General features: G+C 35.7%; 1 protein-coding gene and 1 non-coding gene across 4 annotated transcripts in view; both read right to left on the bottom strand.

Moving 5' to 3' along the window:
- The window catches only part of FNDC3A (fibronectin type III domain containing 3A), a 193357-nt gene that overhangs the window by 21926 nt on the left and 147380 nt on the right, over nt 1–24051 (bottom strand). For all 3 annotated transcript variants that reach the window (XM_036743461.1, XM_036743460.1, XM_036743459.1), the window contains 9 exons: nt 22801–22854; nt 19137–19261; nt 17846–18020; nt 13601–13687; nt 8251–8389; nt 7535–7603; nt 3658–3776; nt 1530–1635; nt 1258–1433 (listed from right to left, as the gene is read on the bottom strand). In XM_036743461.1, the coding sequence (XP_036599356.1) occupies nt 1258–1433; nt 1530–1635; nt 3658–3776; nt 7535–7603; nt 8251–8389; nt 13601–13687; nt 17846–18020; nt 19137–19261; nt 22801–22854 (1050 nt within the window). The remainder of the gene's footprint in view (nt 1–1257; nt 1434–1529; nt 1636–3657; nt 3777–7534; nt 7604–8250; nt 8390–13600; nt 13688–17845; nt 18021–19136; nt 19262–22800; nt 22855–24051) is intronic.
- Nucleotides 15364–15470, bottom strand: LOC118840628. The gene has a single exon (XR_005009798.1). It is a non-coding gene; the product is annotated as a U6 spliceosomal RNA (small nuclear RNA).

Below are 24051 nucleotides of genomic sequence, written 5' to 3' on the forward strand. Positions count from 1 at the left end.
TGGTAATGTTATGTTGCAGGGATTGGCAAACTATGGGCCCACTGGTTAGCGAACTAAGAATGGTTTTTACATTTTAAAATATAAGACTTTACTTAAAAATGTAAAAACCATTCTAAGCTTGCAGACCAAATTTGTCAACTCTTACTTTATGGCAGAGTCCCACACCTTACAAAGAATCAAAATTGAGGCTGACCCAAAGGGCAATGCAAAGGGATGTGGTACATGTGCCTTTGTGTGTAGCAGCATAAATAGGTTGTAGCACATCACCAAGGATAATCAAACAATCTGCAGGCAAAAAGAGAATTACAAGAAATAGTATCTAAGTGATGCATGAAGAAAAACTGTGATACACCAATTATGTAGGAAGAATAAGGGATGACAGACAGCCTACATGCTGAAATGGTACCTACACAATATTGAGATTAGAGCTCTTGTGAAACACTTTGGGGAGGCCGTAGGCAAGAGGCACCCGGCATGAAAACATGCAGACAGACTTTTATCTACACCATTGGAAGAAATTCTCATATTGATGAGATAATATCAACAGAAGTATTGCTTAAAATGACACTTTACTATTTCTAATAATAATAATGAATGTGTCTATTTCTTTAAGGTTTGTCTGACCTCTGACATGTATTGGCTAGGTAACCCTAGACAAGGGACTTAATCTTTCAGTGCTCTAAGCTACATATCAAACACCCACTTGAACCAGATAAAAATATAATTGGGAAATGTTTAACAAAATAAATAATACAGTACAACATAATGTTAACTTGTGGTTTTCTAAATCAATATGCAGCCCATCCCTGTTTCTATTTGAGTTTGACACTGCTCTAGGCAACTCTCTTATGTTTCTGTCCCTATGACTTAAGTTTTACAAAGCATTTTCCTTACAATAACTTTGTAAGACCTTGTGACAGTGCAAGTATCATTATCCTTATTTTAAGGATAAAGATGCTGACACACAATGAAGTTTAAATGACTTGCCTAGTATTTTTTTTTTCAATAATAGGAGTCAAAAGCCAGGAGCAATTGAACCTAGGTCAGACTCTGACTAGCCCATCACCTCACTAGTCTTAACAATAGTTTAGACTAGGATAGTAATGGTATTGTCCAGGAGTCAAAGTCTCTATGGATGTAACATCACGTATGTAAAGCTTAGCAGTTAAAATCAATTTCAAAATGTCATTCTCTTAAGGATTTTAAACATCCTTCCTTGCAAACTTAGTTAACTAATAATGAGAATGAAATTCCTACCCCAATTTTGTTAGCTGCACGCAGTCTAAAGTTATATGTCTTTCCAGGAAGAAGGTTGTTCACTGTGCATTCTACTTCAGAACCTTGGTAAATTTCTCTGGGTTCATCAGTTTCTACAGGAGACATTTCCACACTATAAGAGATAATAGGTGATCCGCCATCAACCTGAGGTGGTCCTAAAAAAAAAAGTGGAAAAATTTGAGTAGGTTAAAATATTGAGCACATTTAAATACCTATTTAATTATATAATATACTGCTAAAGTGGAAATTACCCCATCGTAGTTGAATTTCTTTTGCTTTGGGTCTACCCTGTAATCTGGGAGGGAAGCATGGACCAGGAAGCACAGCTGGAGTCTGCACCAGTAACGATTCAGATACCTGTAGAACAACCAAAATAATAATTTTTTTTAAATTAAGAAAAAAGTCATGTAAATATCAAGATTTTCTTATTAAAGAACTATTATATATTATATTATTATGTATTATATATATTACATATATATAAAGAAATATTACATGAGTATAATCTAGAATGACATAAACTATCAAGGCTCAAATTCAACACAGATAAAGTTAAATGAACAATTTTAAGCATTTAACATGTGTGAGATTCTGATCCAAGTACTAACAAATAAACCGCCCCCCGCTCCAATCTATAGGGTGTCCCTAAAGTCTGGACACATAGGAAAAAATGCATATTTTCAAGAAATGAAATGAATGAAATTTTCAATAACATTTTATTTAATTAGAATATTAACAAATAACATCTTCAACATGATTTCCATCATTTGAGATGTAAAGGTTGATGCGCTTTGCATCATTCATGTGAACTCAATGCAACAACTCCACATTGCCGTTGATTTTAGCACATTCATTCTTTATTCATTTATGTGTTCAATCAAGTGTGCTGCATCTGTGATTTTCATTGAGTACACCTTCTCCTTTAGCATGCCCCAGAAAAAGAAGTCGCTGAACAACAGTCTTCCGTGAAACGGTTAATGAGATTTCCTGTATCCAGACTTTAGGGACACCCTGTATAATAGTCATATTTCATAGATTTGATGCTGACCAAATATAAATTCAAATGCCTTGTTAAGTATAAACTGAGGTTTATTTTATTTTCAGGTTTGGCCAATTTAGGCTATGATTTTTTTTTAACGCAAAAGACTTTAAGTCTTTCCTCTTTTCCTTCTACCTGAAAATAAGACTAGAATCAGATGAACATTTAAAACATTTGGCTATGCCTAGTTCATAATAGTAACATTTAAAAATACAACTTGCAATAAAATTTTCCTAACTTATTAAAACTTTTTTTAAAACCACATTAGGCTTCTACTATTATGAATTGGAATAGAGGGCTGTCCTAGGAGTAAGGAAGACCTTAAGGCCCACCTCTGACATATGCTGGCTATGTGATCTAGAACAAGTTATTTAAGCCCTTAGTGCTCCATGGCAATTTTGTAAGAGTTATAAGAGTTGTTGATTTGTATCATTAGAGGGAATTTGGACTTCAAAGTTCCTCACATTGATAAAATCAAAGGGTCAAAATTACAAATGCTCATGGAATCGATTTTCAATTAGAATAAAAATCTGTTCAAATATTTTTACCTAAAGTTCTATGCATGTATTTAAATAATGGTGCTATGTAGATACCTACTTTAAGTCCATTTCAATAATATGAACAATAATATACATCAAATAAAAACTTGGTTTAAAAGAAAAAGTAATTTCTGACATCGCCAGCAGAATGATATGCCTATTTATGTAGCAGCCTTCTGAAATGAACCATTTAAGATTTTCAGATTTCTTCCCAGTCATCTTTATACAAAGTCCCTTTTACCCTGGTTATCATCTCTATCTGCCCCAACCCCTCACTACAGCTTTCCATTTCAGAGCAGAAACTGTCTTGATTATATCCCCAAGTCTTAGCATATAGAAAGTACTTAATGAATAGATAAATGTTTCAGCTATCTACTAAATTTGTTTTTCTGAAATTAAATATCCATTACTTTATTAAGCACCTATTATGCATGACAACATACTAGATGCTGATAATGTTTAGGCAGTATGAACTCATTCAATAAGACATGTTACATGTGCTGGAACAGATCTAAAGAGAATTTAAATGAATAATTAGTATATTATAAATGATAAATTCGTGATTCATAATCCAAATGAATGCTTTATGATCTTTGGTACCTGATAATACATACACAAAATTAAATGTTTTATATATAAGACATTTTATTTTCATATTCACTAAAAATTTATCAAGCACCTGTTGTGGGCAAGACAAAAATGTATCGACTGATCCCTTCCATTAAAGGGATATAGGGTAGTAACTCATAAACAGTGCCCCTCAGCATATTGCTCATGTAGCTATATGAAATACAGCATTACCGAACTCTGTCCTCCATCACTAACACAATACACACGTAGACGATAGGGGCAGCCAGGAGTCAGGCGATCGCAGAGATGTTCCCGAGCAGTGCCGCTGTATATCACATCCCATTTGTTTCCTGTTAAGAAGTGATGCACAATCAATTATCGTCTAATACTTGACATTTTAGTATGGACACGGCAGATATCTTCACTTCATTAAAACAAGCATTTGTGTAATTTGTCAGAACAATTCTAAGCCTATTTAGAGTTTCCTGGAAATGATCTAATTTTCTCTATCTACAATTTCCAAGACAAATTTGTATACATCTGCTGATGTGAAATATCTGTTCCTTTGTATAGCCTCTGGAAAAGATAGACAATGTGCTTTTAATTAAGCATTTTAAATGTGTTTACTGGTCCGGTAATAACATTATAAATAAATAAATAGAAGAAAAACCAATAATGTGAGTTCAGCCTATTTAAAAGACATCCTTTGCTTTATACATAGGCAAAGTCACTTCATAGCATTTCTTTTGTTGCTGTGGGTATTTCCTTTACTGAGAAAGCCTGCAACAAGCCCTCTACACCTCAGCAGATGATCTTCAAGAGTTACTGTGGCTAACAAGTTCACCACCCTGCTGCCAGACTGTTAGTAAGCCTCCTGAGAGTAGCCAGGTTGGGCCTCAAACAAGAGATGTACAGTACATGAACTGTCTTGATCTCATGGCATAGCATTAGTGAACCCAGAGACACAACCTTCTGGCAATGATAAGTCATTTTAAAACACATTTTTTTTGGAGAATATTATTGCCAGAAGTCAAAATACACAACTTGCAGAAGGATTTGCCTTCATTTCTTGAATCATCAGTGCAAAATGTTCAGAGAGCAAGGTAAGCCAAGAGGAAACAAAGCTAGGGTTTCTGAGTAAGAACTAAAAGAAGAGTAAAGATCCTTAAAGAGAAGACCATCTATGTCATATAAGGGAAACTACAAAAATGAAACTTCCATTCTCCTCACTCCTATCTATCTCAACCTCAAACCTCCAAAGTCCCCTGCATATCTGTCTAGCTCTTTCACTGTGTCCTTGGGAATGCCCCTTCCATAAGGGCGTTAAATTATATTTTATTTTTACAATCAATTTACCCTCCAATTCCCCCTTCCTTGTTCAGTGAAATGTATTTTTTTTTGGAGGGAGAAGGCAGGACAATTGGGGTTAAGTGACTTGCCCAAGGTCACACAGCTAGTAAGTGTGTCAAGTGTCTGAGGCCAAATTTGAACTCAGGTCCTCCTGACTCCAAGGCTGGTGCTCTACTCACTGAGCCACCTAGGTGTTCCGAAAAGTATTTTTGTACCCAAGTGTTTGTATATTCTTTCTTCTTTAGACCAGTTCAAATGTAACTGCACCCCACCTACCCACCCACAGGTGTCTACCTGAGAACCCTGATTACGTGAGGTAATTTTCCCTAATCATCTCTCCCTCCCTCCCCCCAAGTGTATTCCTCTTCCCCTTTTCTATTCTTTTTAAAAAGATCATCAAGACATAAGAGAACCAACTTCTCAGGGCTTGTCTAATTAGACTCCCTCTATGATCTCTGATGATGATAAAGTTGAGATGGGACATAGAAGCTTTGCCCTCTAGTTCTAAGAGAGTAGGGTAGTTTTAATATTTCTTGAAATATGATTTCCAGGCTTTTGTTTTTGGTCACAGTATTCAGTAGTCCAATGATTCTTAAGTTTTTCTCCTTGATCTTTTTTATAGGTCGATTGTTTCTATTATGAGATACCTTATATTTTCTTCTATGTTTGCAGTCTTTTATTAGCTTGTTGCTTCATGGAATCATTGGCTCCTATCTGGCTCACTGCAATTTTTAGGGAGTCTGTGCCAAGCTGTTCATTGTCTTTCTATTTTGTTTTCTTCTACAAATCTAATTTCTTTACCATTTTTTCTTCTAGAGTTCTCATTTCATTAACAAACACTTTAAAAAAAACCTTTTTCAACTTTTGTTTCATCTCTCCCAGGAATTCTAGTTTAATTTGTGTTGCAAGTTGTGTTTTTATTTGAGGCTTTTTGCTTGTAGAGATTTTAGGGTTATTCCTTTCTTCTGGGTTTGTGTCTTGGATTTCCTTATCACCATAGTATCTCTTTACGGTAGAATTCTTTCTTCGTCTGCTCATTCTTCTAGCCTCCTTGCTGACTTCAGACTTGATGACAGGGCCAGGCTCTGTGTGTTCTGGAGGGAAGGTCTATGTTGATCCTGTTGCTGCTTTTTTGGGGTAGTGAGTATTGTGTTATTAAAGGATTTCAGGGCCAGCTGAGGCTTAATATCTATAAGCTTTGAGTGCTACTAAAATGGTCTGATGCAGGGTAAAGTCTGATGGCTGTTCCTCTGGTCTGGGCTCTGCAAAGTCCTGATTTGGGTTTGTGTTTGAGCAAGAGTGGACTGCTGCTAGACTTAGCTCCTATCAATTAACTGGGAAACTTTGTTTGGTCAGAGTGAAGAATGCAGGGTTCCTTTTGGTCTGGGAATCTTGTCCTAGTTATTCCTCTGTAGACAGGGCTGAAGGTTGGAAATGATATCCTGCTCTGAACCTGGGGTCTGAGTTATACTTGCTTTTGAACTTGCTTTTCTCTCCAGGTATTTTGCCTGGGGCTTGAGATCAAAAGGGATTTGTTGAGGAAGGGAGGGGTGGGGAGTGCAGGTCCCCTTGTTAGTCCACCCTGGATCTGTGACCCACAACTAGTAGTGGGCAAAAAACTTGCAAGTTTGTACCTATCCCTGTCATATTGCCAATCAAACTTTGCCAGTCCCCAACTTTGTATCATTCCTAACATTCACCTTCTTCATTCTTCTTCATGTACTGATAAGAGCTGGAGGAAAGAAGGATATCATGCTGACTGGACCCACAATGCAACACAGCAAAACATTCCACTCTGTCCTAACATATTTACCATCCCACTTTCCACAGTGGTTATTCCAAACCCTCTTGGCTCTCCTTAAACCTCCTATGGTACTGCTCCTTCATTTTTTACTATTGAAGGCACTGCCATTCTTCAAGTCATCTAGACCCCCAAGCTTGATATTTTGAAGGCTATACCCAACATATCTAATCTGTTATTTTTGCTTTTGCATTTCTTTTTTTTTTTAATTTTTTTTTGAGGGGAGAAGACAGGGCAATTGGGGTTAAGTGACTTGCCCAAGGTCACACAGCTAGTGTGTCAAGTGTCTCAGGTCAGATTTGAACTCAGATCCTCTGATTCCAGGGCCAGTGCTCTACTCACTGCACCACCTAGCTGCCCTGCTTTTGCATTTCTTGCATATGTTCCATTCTTTCTTTATACAGTTACCACTCTAGTTCAGGTAGCAAGGGCACAGACTGCTGCAAAAGGTAAATAACTCTTGCCCATGCCTCAAATTTCCCCCCAATTCATCCACCACTTGGGGGCCAAGGTATTTTTCTTAATCACAAACTGTTTGGAATTTGAAACCTTTTATAACCAGGCCCTTTCAAATCCTAATTTCATATCTTATTCTCCCTTCATACACCCTAAGATCCAGCTACCCTGACCTATTTATAGTTCCTTGGATAGGACTCTTATTTCCATGGCTTTACATTGGCTATACCTCCTATCTTCCTGGACTTCCTTAAAAGACTCAGCTCAATCTCCACTTCTTTCAAGAAGACTTTATTGATCTCCTGAGCTGTTAATTCCTTCTCCTTTCAGAATACCCTCACCTACTCTAAATATGTTTTATATGTATTAGTTATTTACATATTGTCTCCTAAATGAGAATATAAGCTTTGAGAGCCTTTCTTTGAATCCTTAAGTGCTCTGCCCAGGTCCTGCAATAAGTACTTAATAAATGCTTATTGCTTGTCTTAATATAGTTCTTACCATTTGAGCCTTCTGACATTTCTACAACATACTTATTTATAGATGCTCCTCCATTGTCTTTTGGTGGCTCTGTTAGAAAACAAAACAACCAAAATTGGTATTAGGCAAAGCATAACAAAGAGTAAAATATTTCATTTGACATATTTATTGAAGTTTTGAGAAATCAGATCTTATTTAAGTTTTTATAACAATGTAATTAGTTAAATGAAGAGTAAATTTAGTTTTGAAACTATATATAAACTAAGACCAGAACCATGGTCTGAAATGTTGCTCTGAAAAGAATCTGACACAAAAATAATGCTTTATAGCTTTCAAAGATGTTATGGCAACTGAAAGCCATAATCGTTGTGAGATAGGGGGAAAAATCACTAAAGTTCCCATGCTGCGGGTAAGGAAATGGAGGCTCAGACAGTGACTTGTCTAGGGTCACAGATATAGGTACTATGTGGTTCAGCAGGGACTAGAATCCAGTTCTCTTGATTCAATCCTAACCCAATGTTCCTTCACTATGCTTTATGTCACATTTCTGTCTAGAAATTTAGAATGCTTCCTATCTGCCTGAATGTCAGATCTGAATTCTTTAGTATATATGTGTACAAAATGCCACAGAAACACTCCAGTTATAACGTGGCTTGAATTTGGCCCCCTCTGGACAAATCAACTTATGTAAGGATCTTTGAAGAATGTGTATTAATATGAAAAGGAAAACACCTTACCCCAAGTTATTTTAAAATTCTGTGAATGTATCTTTCCTTTAACTGAAGGTTTTAAAGGTACTCCAGGTTTATCTGGACAAGTAGTAAATTCTACTACTTCACTTGGATTGCTTTTACCTTCTGAGTTATAAGCAATAACCTATGACAAAAACATACAGAAGTAATATTATGTAAATCCAACAGAGGCATAATCTTTTAACATTGTGATTGTTGACAAGACAGTGTTGGTTAATTTCTTCCAGTATTCTGACCCTGACATATGCATGAAAAATGAGGGCGAAGGGGAATACCTGTAGATGACAGGATGGTAGGTATCTCATGATAATGGTTTATTTGTTTAATTTAGAACCTTTATCTCTCTTTATATCTTTAGTATATCCAAATGGTATTCAAACTAGGGAGTTCAAAATGCTTTTCCTTAGTAGTCTTACAAAGAGCGAACATGAGCTTAATTTATCACCCTGCCCAAGACCAACGAATAAATTTGAAATATTAAGAAAATCTAAAATAATACCAAATAAGCCAAATGAAGCTCCTCTTAATCTTGTTTTTAAGCTAACAAACACCCTGTCCAGTTACCTCTTCTAAGAGAAAAGTTCCTTCTTTGGTCAATAGCCATAAAGAGGAACAGAGGATAGGAATAGAGACCAGACCTATGGTTTCATCGATATAGAGAACTTCCAGATGAGGCGGCTCCTAAAATCAATGCATCCTAGCACCTTCTCGTTCAGGATGACATGGCTTAGATTAGAGGCAAGGCTAGAATACAGGTCCTCTTGCTTCTAAGGCTGGTACTCTATTCACATGATGACTCTCCTCTTTTTCTTCATTAATCTTATTAACAATGTTAAACAACAAATATTCCTTGAACTCTCATGATAGATAAGAAACCCTGTATTGTGAGGAACACACAGATCTAAGAGATAAGAATACTTAAAGAAGCACATAATCTGAGTGTACAAGTTATTAAGTATCAAAGGGCAATTAACAAGCAGTTTTAAGTGCTAAATAAGTGGCATATACAATCTGCGGTAGGAATTTAGAGGAGGCACAGATCAAGACTTCATAGAAGAGTTAAGGAGTAAGATATATTCACCAGTAAGAAATTAGTCTGGACTGGTTGAAATAGAAGATTCAAGTAAGGGACTAGGGAGGGGAGGGAGGGGGTGTGCGTGTGTGCGTGTGTGTGTGCGCGCGCGCACGCGCTCGAGAGATAAAGCTGTAAAGTCAGATTAGGACAGAAGAGTCTTGAATCTCAGATGAGATAATACCCATAAAGCATTTGGCACAGAGTAGACACTTAATAAATGCTCACTCCCTTTGAGCTTAAATCTCTTCCTGTGGGCAATATAGAGACAAGGATTTTTTTTTTCACTTGATTGCATAATATAGTTTAAGTTGTATTTTAGGAAAATTTTATTAGTTGTGGGAAGTGAAAGAAAATGCAAGCAGGGTGACCAGTTAGGAAACAACTAAAATGATCCAGGCATGGAGTAACAAGGGCTTATGACTACCACTGGGGCACAGTAGGAATGGAAGACCAGAACAAGAAGTATATGAAGAAAGAAGAATATGAAGAAGGGATTTGGTGACTGTCTCTAGTTGTTTATTGTGGAACCTCCAAATACTCCTTATCACCTGAAGTCATACCTTCTCTTCCTTCCTAGGGAGCCTTCTTCTCTAGATATGCTTATCAATCCTATGATTGATTCTAAAAGGCTCTATTTTATAATCTCTCCTCATAATTATCAGCCCCATCATCAACAGCTTCTATTGTGAGCTAAAGCATGAGATTTGGAAGGGAATTCTTTCTTGTGTTTTTTTTTTATAAAGTGGATAACAATTAACTAGCATTGGTATAAAGCTTTAAGGCATGCGAAGCACTTTACAAAGATTATCTCATTTTATTCTCATGATAACCTGAGAGAGAGATACACTATTATCATCCCCATTTTACAGATGAGGAAATTAAGGAAGATGAAGTGACTGGGTTGGGGTCACACAATTGGTCTATGTCTGAGGCTAGTTCTGAACTTAGATCTTCCAGAGCTCTCTGCTGCAACCATAAGCTGCCTCTAGTATTACGTGTCTATTGTGTGCAAGGCTGGATTATGCACATTGATGGTATTCAGAAATATAAAAAGTATTAAAGATTTTTCAAACTCTGGTAACAATGACCAGGTGGTAAGTAACTTATCTGAACAAACAGAAAAAAATGTGAACCACAAAACAAACATCCATGTAAAAACTACAGGTGTTGCTGGCTTAAGTTTAACAGTTATCATCAAAACAATAGTATATTTTTTCTTCTATGTACAGGGGTTTTTTTTGTTTTTGTTTTTTTTTAATAGTGTATTTTATTTTAAATAAATCATCTAACATGAAAAGAGTTCATAGTCTTCGCTTGGAAGAAGGCCATGTAAACAACAAACTTGTCAAGTGCACCTGTATAGTTCAGCAACAGTCCCTTACTGGAAACAATATTTTCACAATGGTGGCCTTTGTTTGCCTCAAAATTTGATTTCTCCTTTGTTTTGTTTCTCTCTTGACTACACCCAGGCTTTACTAATAGTTTTCCAAAAAGCCCAATACTTCACTGTCATGGGGGTGAGTCATGGTGGCAAAGCCAATTATTTATATTATCAGATTTCTCTGATACTCTGGATAATGCAGATCATTTCATGATATCATTTGTTAAGTTTTATGATGTAAGAAAGAATATTAATCCTGGATTTATAATGTATGACATCCTTCTAGATTATAATGAATTCTCTAAGCTACAATTTTTATGCTTTTTAAAAAGTCAAAATAGAATAATTTGTGCCTTTGTCAAGTCAATCTTTAGAAACTTTACTGAACCTATGGGATAGCCTAGCTCTACTGTCATTAACAGTTTATTAGCTTATGTAAGGCTGCCACTTTTTTGATATATTTACACTATGTTTTCACCTACTGACTGTTTGTTTTAAAATTAAGAGAAAGAGCTCAGTTAACAAATCTACCTAATGCTTTGTTCAAATATTTTGTAAATAGTTCATATTTTCTTCAAACATGCATCTGATTCACACAACCTGAGAATGCATTTCTATTTTTTGCTCTAAATCACTATTGATTAGAAAAATGTAAATTAAAACAACTCTGAGGTACTACCCCACACCTATCAGATCAGCTAATATGACAGAAAAAGAAAATGACAAATGCTGGAGGGGATGTGGGAAAGTTGGGACACAAATACACTGTTGGTGGAGTTGTGGACTGATTCAACTATTTAAAAAGAGCAATTTGGAACTATGCCCAAAGGGCTATAAAACCATGCATATCTTTTGACCTAGCAATACCACTACTAGGTCTGTATCCTAAAGAGGAAAAAACACCAAAAAAGGAAAACAAAAATATTTATAGCAACTCTTTTAGTGGTAGCAAAGAACTGGATATTAAGGGGATGCCCAAAACTCAGGGAATGGCAGTATATAATTGTGGTGGGATACTACTGTACTATAAAGAAACGATGAGCAGGATGCTCTCAGAAAAAATCTGCAAAGATTTATATGAACTGATGCAAAGTAAAATGAAAGCAGAACCAGAACACTGTACACAGTATCACTAACAGTGTACAATGATCAACTGTGAATGACTTAGCTCTTCTGAGCAAAATGATGATCTAAGACAATTCTGAAGGACTTATAATGAAAAATGCTATCCAGCTCTAGAGAAAGAACTGATGGAGTCTGAATGTGGATTGAAGCATACTTTTTTTTTTACTTTATTTATCTTGGGGTTTTTTTTGTCTGTTTTCTTTTACAACATGACTGATGGGGAAATATGTTTTACACGACCCAACATATGTAACCAAATCAAACTGTTTGTCTTATCAATGACAGAGGAAGGAAGGGTGGGAGGGAATTTGGAACTCAGAAATTTAAAAATGAAAGTTAAACATTGTTTTTACATGTAATCAGGGAAAAAATAAAATATTAAATAAATATTTCTATTTTTAAGCTGCCTACCTACATGATGAATACCAATTTGCTCAGCTATAGTCTACAGAACTTAAATTATAAATAATATATAACTATCTACAAAACACTGGGCTGACATGAGGCAAAAGAATTTACTATAAAACTTATTTATGTTTGTATTAGGTAAATGTAATAGTGTTTCAGCAAATGACTGCAGAAATGTGTAATAGATTTTTGAACTAGAAATGTTAAATGTTAAATGAATGAGCTTTTAGTTGGTGCAAAGAGAGAATTATATATTTTAAGATGTTAAAAATAAATATTATTTTGAAAGCACTGAAACCTGCATCCACCAACAGTCTGTGCCCCAAAATGATCCTGCTTAACTATACATAGTTAAGATATTTTTAGTCAACCAGTCTCAAGATGAATGACCTCTGCTACTGTATTAATAAGGACACCAATCATTGCTTAAAAGCAGCTAACATCGGATTACCTGTTATTAAACTGAATTATTAAATAATAATTAAAACAACCACAAATGCATGCCACTGTGCCAGGCACCAAAGCTATGGAATTTAGAAAGATTCTTGTTCACAGTTTACTATGTAAGATATAAAATACTGATGTACAGCAAAAGAAGCAAAGATAAACCACTGAGAGAGTGCACACAAATGAAATCCAAAGGTAAACCCTAAACCTCAGGTTAACTTTTTGTTTTAAATTCCTACCAAGACTCTGATCCTTGCTATTAAAATGCTAACCCTTTATTGAGGGTACTATGATGGAAGAAATTACCAGAATGTTTATAATAAAAGGTAGAAAGATAAGAAACACAGGGCTTAGACAACTGACAACATGGTACAATCAGCCCCCAAATGAGCAAAGGTGACAGTAAAAGAAAGGTTCTAGATGTGTTCAGTGTCACTCAGGAGTGGTCTATCACAAGGGGCACCAGCTATGTTGATACAGTCTGTGAATAGGAGAAACAAAATTGCTAACTACATAGTAACTGCGAGACAGTTGCATTGTATTCTGTTGTAAAATTAGTGAAACAAAAGCCTTACTAGTGTATGCCCAAAGCTATTATAATATAACCAACAGCATCAACCCTGAATGTGTCTTTTGGAGATGCACATTTATGTTGTGAGAATAAAGTGCCAGTAAAGCTTGAAATAGGAGTTTTAGTTTAAGGTAATTCTAGTAGAAAACATTCTAGAATGGCTGCTTTATAGAGCCTAAGAATGAAAGAATAGACTAAGAGACGCATTAATTATTTAATATCAACCTTATTAATTGATAATATTAATATTAAATATTAAATACAATATTTAAGGTTTGAAATAAAAATTATTTAATCATTTTAAACTTTAAGATTTTTACAATCTTACCTTAAACTTGTACTTTGTACTGCGTCTAAGATTTTTCACTGTGTAAGCAAGATCCTCTCCATCATATTTAGGTTTGAAACCATATCCCTGTTAGAAGATTAACATACACACATATATAATACACATACATACAAATCTATAGTTATATTTATATTTCACTTTTTAATAGTGGAAAGAGGGGAATAATGAAAAAGGACCTGTTTTTTCTTTATCTTTTAAATGTCTAGAAGTGCAAGGTACTTATTGCTTTGTTTAAAGTTAAACCTCTTTACCTTGGATTGGGTTGGACCAGTTTCTCAATGCTGGGGTGGGGTGGAGGATAGAGGAAAGCCCATCTAATGAGTTAAGCAGGTAGCAATGAAAAGCTCCATAGTCAACAGTGTCTAGCCACTAGGTAAGGAATTCTTTAGCCATGGCAACGCATGAAATGAAGAAAAATTATGAAATAGCCCTTTGTCCTACGCGGCCTGTTTCTGCTTCTGCAAATACCATGGTAGAATGAAGCGGGAAGGGGTGAAGAGGAGAGGTGGTTTAACAATTGCAGTTTCTAAGCTATCTACAAATATAAATTTAACTACTGGTACTCTAAATGTAAGATCTTAGTCCAAAGACAGAGTGACATATTTTTGGAACAAGTAAATCATGTAAGTAATGATATTCTCATGGTATTCAAACCAGAAGACAACAAAAATTAAGGCTAAATGGAAGAATAGTTTGCAAGCTTTAATTGAAGACAAAGGAATTGGTAGGGCTGGTTTCATCACTTGCCTATAGGAAACAGGAGACATTATTTTATGGGATGTTTGGTCATCTTATGATGAGAATAAGCTAAAAAGACCAATGGGAATAAAATTATAGCTCATGTGCCAACATCTGCTACAAAGGATGAAGAGGGAGAAAGATTCTATATAGAATTGGGTAAGATCTTCCAAATCAAGTCAACATATTTTTTGATACTCAATGAACAAGTGTAAAAGTGGGCATAGGCTGGTTAAAAGATAAAGGAATATATGACTCAGGTCTGAGAAAAAGAAGAGGTTTAGAGGCTTATGGCTTACTTGAGGGCAACATGGAGCATCACGAATAAAGAAACTGACACTACTAATGTGGGAATAACATAAGAATCAATTATTTGTGGTCAGACTACTGATTGATTAGAGCAAACAGCAAAAAATCACTCACTAGTGATGAGTTATTTGGCCTTGCCACTCATGAAACAAATGATAAATACAGAATGGCCCTCAGCCCCGTGAAAAAGTACTGGAAAATGGATAAAGTAAGAATAGTACTGACTTTAGACCACCTGTAAATGTTCATTTTAATACTAGTACTCTACAATGTGAGATCCATGTTCAATGATAATCAAAGTGACATACTACTGAATCATATTGCTAATGAACACTCTTGCTATAAATGAAACTGGAAGAGAGAAGGAAATTGTAGCTAAATGAAGAAACAAATTGGAAGACACTGGTAGAGTTGCTTTTATTGTGCATCCAAAGGCAACAAAAACCTTGCACTTCTGAGTCTATGCAAAAGATCGTAAGGATAACAGCATTTATGTACCAACATTTGTTGAAGAGAATTAGGATTTACAAAAGTTCTACAAACTCAATAAAATCCTCTAAACTTATTCAATAAATTCTTCAATGCTTAATGATTTCAATTATGGATTTAGAAGTCAAAGAGGCCAAAGGTTTGTAGATTAAACAAAAGCCTTGCATCCACAAACACAAATTTCTTTTTTTATTAATTAATTTATTAAAAATATGGAATGCTTCATGAATTTGCATGTCATCCTTGTGCAAGGACCTTGCTAATCTTCTCTGTATCGTTCCAATTTTAGCATATGTGCTGCCAAAGCAAGTACCACAAATACTTTCAAAGAGACAGTTAGGAGGCATTAAGTCTGGCAAGCACTTACTCTATCATTTCCTATTAAAAAAATGAAATGGACAATATTTTAAGAGACAAGTTACTGATGTTAGTCATTCCAAATCAGCTGACTAAACTGCTACAGGAAAGGTCAAAATCAACTTTAAAAAGAATAAAAAGAAGGTATTATTGCATGTAATTTAGATAGCTCCTTTCTGATGAATTTAAATAAGCCACTGATGCCCCAAATCAGGAAATGGATAAAGTAAGAGACATGATACAGACTATCACCATTTCCTACAATAAACACAATCTTAATCAACAAAAATTCCTTGGTAAATGCAACTGCAGATTGTTCAGTGATTACTAACATCAAGTGAGGTATAAAATAGGGAGCCACACTTTTGCCATAGTTATTTACTAGTATCATGTTTGATGGCTAATGCAGACGACAAATGGAAGTATGACCTACAAATAGTATGGTCCTCTATGTGCTTCTTTTTTTGGATGACATTATAGTGACTAAATATACTTCAAGCCCCAAAAACACTACAGAGGCTCCCAAGTGGGATGTAGAAACACTCAAAAGAACTTAATCAACACAATGAGTCCAAGTGGATAAAGAACATCAGACTATGACATGCAGCTTGATGGTCAGCTCATCGAGCTAGTCTCTCAGTACACATATCTTGGACAAATATTGGATAAGGCCAATCAACTGCACCCAGAATTAAAGAGGAGTAAGAAAGTGGGCTGGACTGTATTTGGGAAGCTGCATACTTTCAATAAACCCAAGCCCTTCTCTAAAACAAAAACCCTTTTCTTAAATTTTTTTTTACATCTACAAAGATTGTGTGATTACAAATCTTAAAATATCATAAAATCCTAAGAATAAAAATTGAGGGTCATCCAAATGATAATGAAGAAACTTATGGTAGATATAAGTAGGTTACAGTAACACTGACAAATTATGTTTAAGAAGTGATGTAAAAGATTTAACAAGAAGATAAATCACTAGAAAATGAGGATGATCATTCACATAGCACTAGTAATGGTTAATTGGTGGATAGCTTATATCTGTCCACTGGATACAATTTCATTTAATGGTGCCCACATAATATCAAGAGATCAAGGAAAAGGGCTCTCAGCATATCAGATGCGCCAGTGGGAGATGAAAGGGAAGAAACGGACAAAAATTGCCAAAGAAAAGAAGACATGGATAGGTTGTGATATGAACCAATGAAGGGAGCATACTTAGGAGATCAGTTTTACTAATATTGAAGGTAGTGCCTAAACAAGAAGGGATATCACCAGGGAATTATAGTGTCAGAAAAGCAGGTGAAAATAAGAGTTTATAAAATACAGCCTCTTCACTGCACAAATAACTATGAAATGTAGAAAGACCTAGGGAAAATCATCAAGAATGACGGGAAAATCCTCTAGGGAATATATGAGAGAACATGGACAAACATACAATATGTGAAAGCACGGATGGACTGAAATCTTTAACAATGGAAGGATAGCTGACAATGGGGATCACAGACCTAGCAGAAGTAGAAATACTACCGCAGCTTACTGTTTCCTATTTCAACTGTAAATGTGAAGTCAGAAGCAAACCAAGTCTTCTTCAATACTGAGTGTAACCCAGGTCTAAAATGGATCTTTATAAAATTTAATAAAACATAGACAAATGTTTAACTTTTTTGTAGCTAGCTACAAACTGTGTTTTGGTAGATGGATGGTCATTTAGGGTTAGGGCCATTGAAGATCCAGAAGCAAAACTGCCTTTCCAAAGTGACTGCAATCCTAACAGCAATTCTGCCACAGCTATAGTCTAATGGAGATGGGCCCTTACTGGGAAGCCACTATTCAATCTCACCTATTAGTTTCAAGGGGGAGCTCTTTATCTTTATTGTGGGAGCAGGCACTCCTTTATATACACTGTAGCCCTTTGAAAAGCAACGTATGTGGTGAACTGGATGGTACTTTCTGTTAGCTGTCAAAGTGCCACTGATACTGTCCGTTCTCTCGTGGTTGTGACTGCTCTCTAGGAGACCAGGGATATTCACTGAAGCCTCAAAGAGACCTCATTAACTTGCCCTGTTGTAGTATTGTACCTTCTCTCACACCTATCACTGTAAAACAAAAAATAGATACAAACCTCAAAGAAACAATCAAATTCTCAAACTTCAATTGAATTGGTGGCTGGACTAAAGAAATGGCTAGGGAATACATTTAATTTTTAAAAATTATGCACTAGATCTGTCACTATATACTGGCTAAATCATTTATTGTATTTGGATACAAGTATTGTGCTAAAAATGTCTGTAATTTCAAATATCTCATTTAAAAATATACATGAACACTTACTGATGTCTCTTCTTCCATTTCTAATATATATGAGATTCCTTCATCGGATGGTGTTCCTGAGGGTTTACTCCACTGTAAGGACAACCAAGTAACTCCAGCTTTAACTAGTGTAGGACTTGCTGGCATGGAAGGGGCACTGCCTGAGGTGTAATATAAGACTTCTTCACTAAAGCCACTGTTAGAAACAAAAGATATTCATACTGAATAGAAGGAACTAGAAACATTCTTCAACATCTTAAGAATTAGTATATGATAACAGATTATGATTGTAGTAGCAATAATTCCTTGGATTTGATAGTGACCTTCTGCTAAATCTAAAACTCTTAGAATATCCTTTTATTCATGCTGTTCATACATATCATTCTACCTCCCAGCTTTGTCTGTACTTTTGTGTTGACTGTCTTCCATGCATGGAATGCACCCCCCCTTCTCATCTCTTCCTCTTAGAATCACTTGTTTCCTTCAAGACTCAACTTGATCACTACCACAAAGCCCATCTGTGTCCTTGCAGGTGCTACCCCTACAATCCTAGTTACCTTATATTTGGTATGCATGCATGCATGCACATATGTACATACGTATTCATCTTGTTTCAGCATGATCCTAAAACTATCCATCACTATCACAGCTCCAACTAATTAAAAGATATTTTAAAGATCTCACATATAATCTCTGTGGCAGTTGCAGACACATAAGATAGTGACATCACTTCTTTTTATGGAATTTTGCTATTTTCAAAATCCTTTCAAATAATCTTATTTATATACTGTATGAAAAATCAATTCTCAATCACTAAAGCCACAAGTCAAGTATCAGTCATTTACACTAATCAGAGGCAAATTTAGATTATCTATTTAGATGGATGATCTAAAATTCATTTCAATGTTACTTTGGGACCTCTATTAAAGTTTTATTTTAATGCTTCACTGGGCATGGAAGCAACCCTGGGTCCCTAGGACTATGTCAAATAAGGGCAAGCTTTATCAGGTTCTAAGTCAGACTAGGGGCCCTCAAATACTGGCCTGGCAACAACGGACTAGCCTATTTCAAAGTGGAAAGACATCATTATAAGTCTGGTGATGGGTCATGATTTGGGGGTTGAGGAAGAGACCTTAATTAAGTATAAGTACTTTATTGGCAAACATACTTTTGTTTACTCTACCCCAGCAGGAGTCCTAAGAGAATGTCTTTTGACATAACTAAAACTCTAAAAGTAGGATTTGCTCTAGATAATTAGCAATGTGGAAAACTGAAAGGTAATTCTTGTAATAGTTCATATAGTGTGACTTACCTTGTGCCCTTGTCATTTTTGGCTGCTAGTCTAAACTTGCAACCCATTGCTGGTGATAACTTAGTAATTCTAAATTGCTTCTGTTGGCCAGAGTAACACTGGCAAAATTCTCCATTTCCTTTCCCCTAAAATGAAAGCATGAATTTTATATTTTGTACATTGTTACAAAAATACAAATCAACACCAATGTTACTGAAAGTATACTGGGTAACAAACAAGATACTATACATCAAATGTGTTTCTTTTAAAGACACATACAAGCCACAAACATTAAAGGAAGGCAAACAGTACTTGAAAAGTTCATTATCTAAGAGCTCAAAAGTAATGAAAGTTTATATATTATTTGGGGGCGGAAACTATGGTGCTATCCAGTTATATACTAAAGTGCTTTAGGACAATCTAAACCAATGTGTTTAGTTTAAAAAAAAAGCTCTATATTTGCAATTACAGGAAGGTTTGAACTAAATATATGAAAGAAAATTTGTGGGAAGAAATATCTCCAAGTTAAGAGTTATAAAATGAGAGGAAATTTTGGTGCTAAATAGTAACTGTTCTAATGAAAAGAAATTATTACCCTATCTAAACACATGCATGCATGCCTCTGTGGAGCTGGTAAAGGAGCATTTAGTTTCGTGATACAAATTTTTAAAATACATTTTAACTGATTAAAGTTCAACACGATAAAAAGAAAAATTATGACACCTAACCTTCCCTTCTCATCTATCAGATTCAGATTAAGAGTCACTTTACAGATATGAACTTTCTATTGGGGGCTTATGTTTTCATATTTATATGAACGTGAGTATTCTTCTATTAGTTAGAGATATATAGTCAGAATTTTTTAAAAGTCAGACTTCAAGTCAACATATGCCAACTCCTTTTCTCTCTGGAGAGCAGAGTATAGTTAGGGGACTAAATGGGCCATTCAAATGGATTTATTTCCCTCAGGTTACTCCTTTTAGCTAATTTCAAATCCTGCTTCAGATACTTACTAACCTGTGTGACCTTGGGCAAGTCACTTAACCCCTGTCTGCCTCAGTTTCTTCTTTTGTAAAGTGGGAGTTCTATTAGCACCTAGAGGAGGCTGGTTGTGAGGAGCAAGTAAGAAAACATATGTAAAGCACTTTGCAAACCTTAAAGTGCTATATAAGTGCTAACGATAATTTAACACTAGAAGGACCAGGTATATTAAATGACACAAAACGTGCTATAATTTTATTTTGAAATAACTATTATCCCATCTCTATCTTCTTTGCCTTACAGATAAAAAACGCACTCTCGTTAACTGATGCATCTTGGCCCTTTGAGGCCTTCTTAAATTCTTAAATCTAGTGTTAGTGGGGTAGAAGTTATATGTATTATCTGGAAAGTAACAGAATACACTAAGAAATTCCTTAAATTGTTCTACAAAATGTCTTGCTTAAGAAAATGACTGCAATTAAGAGCCTTGAGCAAGACTTGGTGTCAACAGCAGTGAGAGCTTGTCAGTGGTGTAGATGCCCTTTTGAGAAGCAGATGGCAGAGTGGAGAGATCCTTGGGGAGTTAGAAGACCTAAATTTAAATCCCAATGGACACTTAGGAGCTGTGAGATGATGGGCATATCGCAACTACTCTGAAGCCCTAAAACTGGGATAATTCTGGCTGTAATTCGTATTTTACAGAATTCTTGGTACTAGGGCACAAATGAAATAGCATCTGTAAAGCACTTTGTAAATCTTCAAGCATTATATAAACATCAGTTACCACTCCAAGAATACTGACTAATTCATTAATAATTCAGCTAGTTCTTATTAAGCAATAAAGTCAAATAAAGTTAAAAACTTAGGTTTCACAATCTTCCCAAAATTAGCAGAGAGATAATTATTCCTAATAGCAACAAATTGGACCTGAAAAGGAGTGTGGCATAGTGATACAGAGAGCTAGCAAGACTCAGTGATTCAAGTCCCATCTCTGACCATATTGGTTCTGAGACTTGGGGCCAGTCACATAACCTCTCAGCAGTTCTAGGAAACTGATGAGAAGTATCACAGAAAGTGCCAATCTGTACTGTAGTTTCATACACCAAAGAAATGATGGTTCCCAGCTATTTCTCAGCTCCAGGCATTTCTATTCGCTGTCTCCCATGCTTTTCCTCCTCATAATTACCTCTGCCTATCTTCCTTCAAGTTCCATCTAAAATTCCACCTTCTACAGGAAGCCTCTTCCAACTCCACTTAATTCTGTTTTCCTTTTGTTGATTATTTCCTATCTGTTCTTTATAGTTTGTCTCTCCCATTTGATTCTGAGCTCCTCTCAAGGACAATGACTATCTTTTGCCTTTCTTTGTATCTCTAGCACCAAGCAAAGTACCTGGCATGTAGTAGTTACTTAATGAATGCTTACTGACTGACCAACTGACTATGCTTATCGATAACAAACTAGAGTCAATCTATTATATTCCATGACTGGGAAACAGTGGACAAACTGTGGTATACCAATGCCCCAGAAGAAAATTATTATGCCATTAAAGATATACAGTCTATAAAGAAATGTGAAAATACATACAAAATCATGCAAATAAGAGAAACAAGAATTAAATTACATAAAAAAACACTAATAAAGGAAAGAGAGAGGAAAAAAAGACAGAAACAAGCATACGTGTATACACGCACTCCTAGATCTTTTGAGTTTTGCAGTGCAGCAACATCTTAGATACCAAACAATGGTAGTAAAGTCATTATAGGGATATTCCTAACTTAGACCAGTAAACTTAGTTTCACTATGTAAATATAGTACTTGTAAGACAAAGTACAAATTATAGTCTTAGTAGCAAGCAAAATGACTATATTCAGATATGCAGAGAAATTTTTATGCTTTCATAGGCATAAAGTGGAGGGAAAAAGTAGTAAAACACTTGTGATACGTAAAGAAAGGGTCATCCCTGGTCATGGTCTCTACTTCAGCGTAAACTTCTCACCAGGGAGCTGAGCAGTTTGCAGCTTTGCAAAGAAAGCTGGAGGCAGTGAGTCTGAGCTTTGCCAAGTGAAATGACCTAACTAAGCAAAGGAAACAATAGGAAACAGAAGGGTTGCAAGGGTCTGGGATCTGGCTGGCCATTTCTACTGTGAAAGTGAAAATTAAAACTACCCAAATGAGCTGATGTGCCTGAGATAATCTACTCTGCAGCCCCATTCTTACCTCTGCAGCTTTAATTAAGGCTCTTCTCTGCATTTGGATCTACTATCCTTTGTATTTGGCAATTCCTAGACAATGTTTTTGCTGTCATTGCTTCTAGACTCTTCTGCCAAACTAGGATTAAAGCTGCTTTCTTTTGTGCAAGGCAAAGAAAGGCTATACTACAAGAGAAGTGTGCTAGCTACAGTAGTAAGAGCAGCTTTAGCAACTGAGTTAGCACAGAGGGAATTGCAAGTTTTAGGCAATCATGGTTTTGCACATATTAACCTTCCACCAAAAACTGCATAAGAAGTTCAACAGGCTTTCCAAAGGGTACAAATTATTTTGAAAAGTAACCTGGAATAATATAAATATGGGACTTCATTGTATGGTACTATTCATAGGAAGCCTGAATTCACAATATCATGAGCTTTAAAAACGTAGGATAGTATGAACACAATCCTGATCACTCTGAGGAAATAAAAATATAACTAGTATTAACTGACTTACCTCGTCCCATTCTAGAAGGTAGCTTTGGATTTTAGAACCATTGTCACAAGGTGCCTAAAATAGAGAATAATCACAAATGAGAATCTTGACAAAATTTATTATGCTTGACAATTTAAAGAATTTATGTCAGAGCCCTGTGTTGTGACCTTTATTGACAGAAAATGTAGTGAGAACAATGAAATACAAAACAGTCCCTGAGATACTTTTAAAGAAGAGGCAGCTAGGCAGCTTAATGGTTAGAGCACTGGACTTAGGAGTTAGGACGAGTTAGAATATGCCTTAGATACTTACTAGCTGTGTGACCTTGGGAAAGTCACTTAATCTTTCTCAGCCTCATTTCCTCATCTATTTACCACCCAGGGTTACTTTGAGAATCAAAGGAGATAACGCCGGTCTGTGCTAGACAAACTTTAAAGTACTATATAAAGGTCAGTTATTATTAAGCAAGGTTTGGAAGCAAAGGCATGGAGGTAGGAGATGTAATGTTGTATATAGGCAACGAAGTCAGTTTGGCTGTAGTGTGCTCTGTGCAGGAGAATAATGTGTAATCAATCAATCTAGGAAAATAGACTGAAGTGAGATTATGAAAAATGTTCAATGGCAGGGAAGTTTTTATTTTATCCTAAGGGCAATAGGAAACCACAGCTTTTTTTTACCTTTTTTTTTTGTTTGTTTCTAAGGAGTTACAGAGACAGAATCATACTTTAGAAATAAATATCAATTATGCAGCTGTGAGGAAGATGGATCGTAGAAGATACAGGACACAGGGAAACCAACTGGATTTCTACATACAAAAATACTTATAGTAGCTCTTTTTGTGGTGGCAAAGAACTGCAAATTGAGGGGATGCCCATCAACTGGAAAATGGCTGAATAAGTTGTGGTATATGATTGTGATGGGATACTACTGTGCTATAAGATATGATGAGCAGGAAGCTCTCAGAAAAACCTAAACTTATGTGAACTGATATGCAGTGAAGTAAGCAGAACCAGGAGAACACTGTATACAGTAACAGCAATATTGTTAAGGATGTCCAACTACGAAAGACTTACCTACTCTGATCATGACAACGATCCAAGACAATTACAAAGGACTCATGATGAAAAATGCTATTCACCTCCTGAAAACTAATGAACTCTGAATGCAGATTGAGGCATACTTTTTAAACTTTTTTTCTTGTTATTTTTGTGAGTATTTTCTTTTTCAAAATAGCTAGTATGGAAATATGTTTTGCATGACTCCCCATGTATA

Source organism: Trichosurus vulpecula, chromosome 2 (genome assembly GCF_011100635.1).
Source record: "Trichosurus vulpecula isolate mTriVul1 chromosome 2, mTriVul1.pri, whole genome shotgun sequence".
Classification (NCBI taxonomy): domain Eukaryota; kingdom Metazoa; phylum Chordata; class Mammalia; order Diprotodontia; family Phalangeridae; genus Trichosurus; species Trichosurus vulpecula.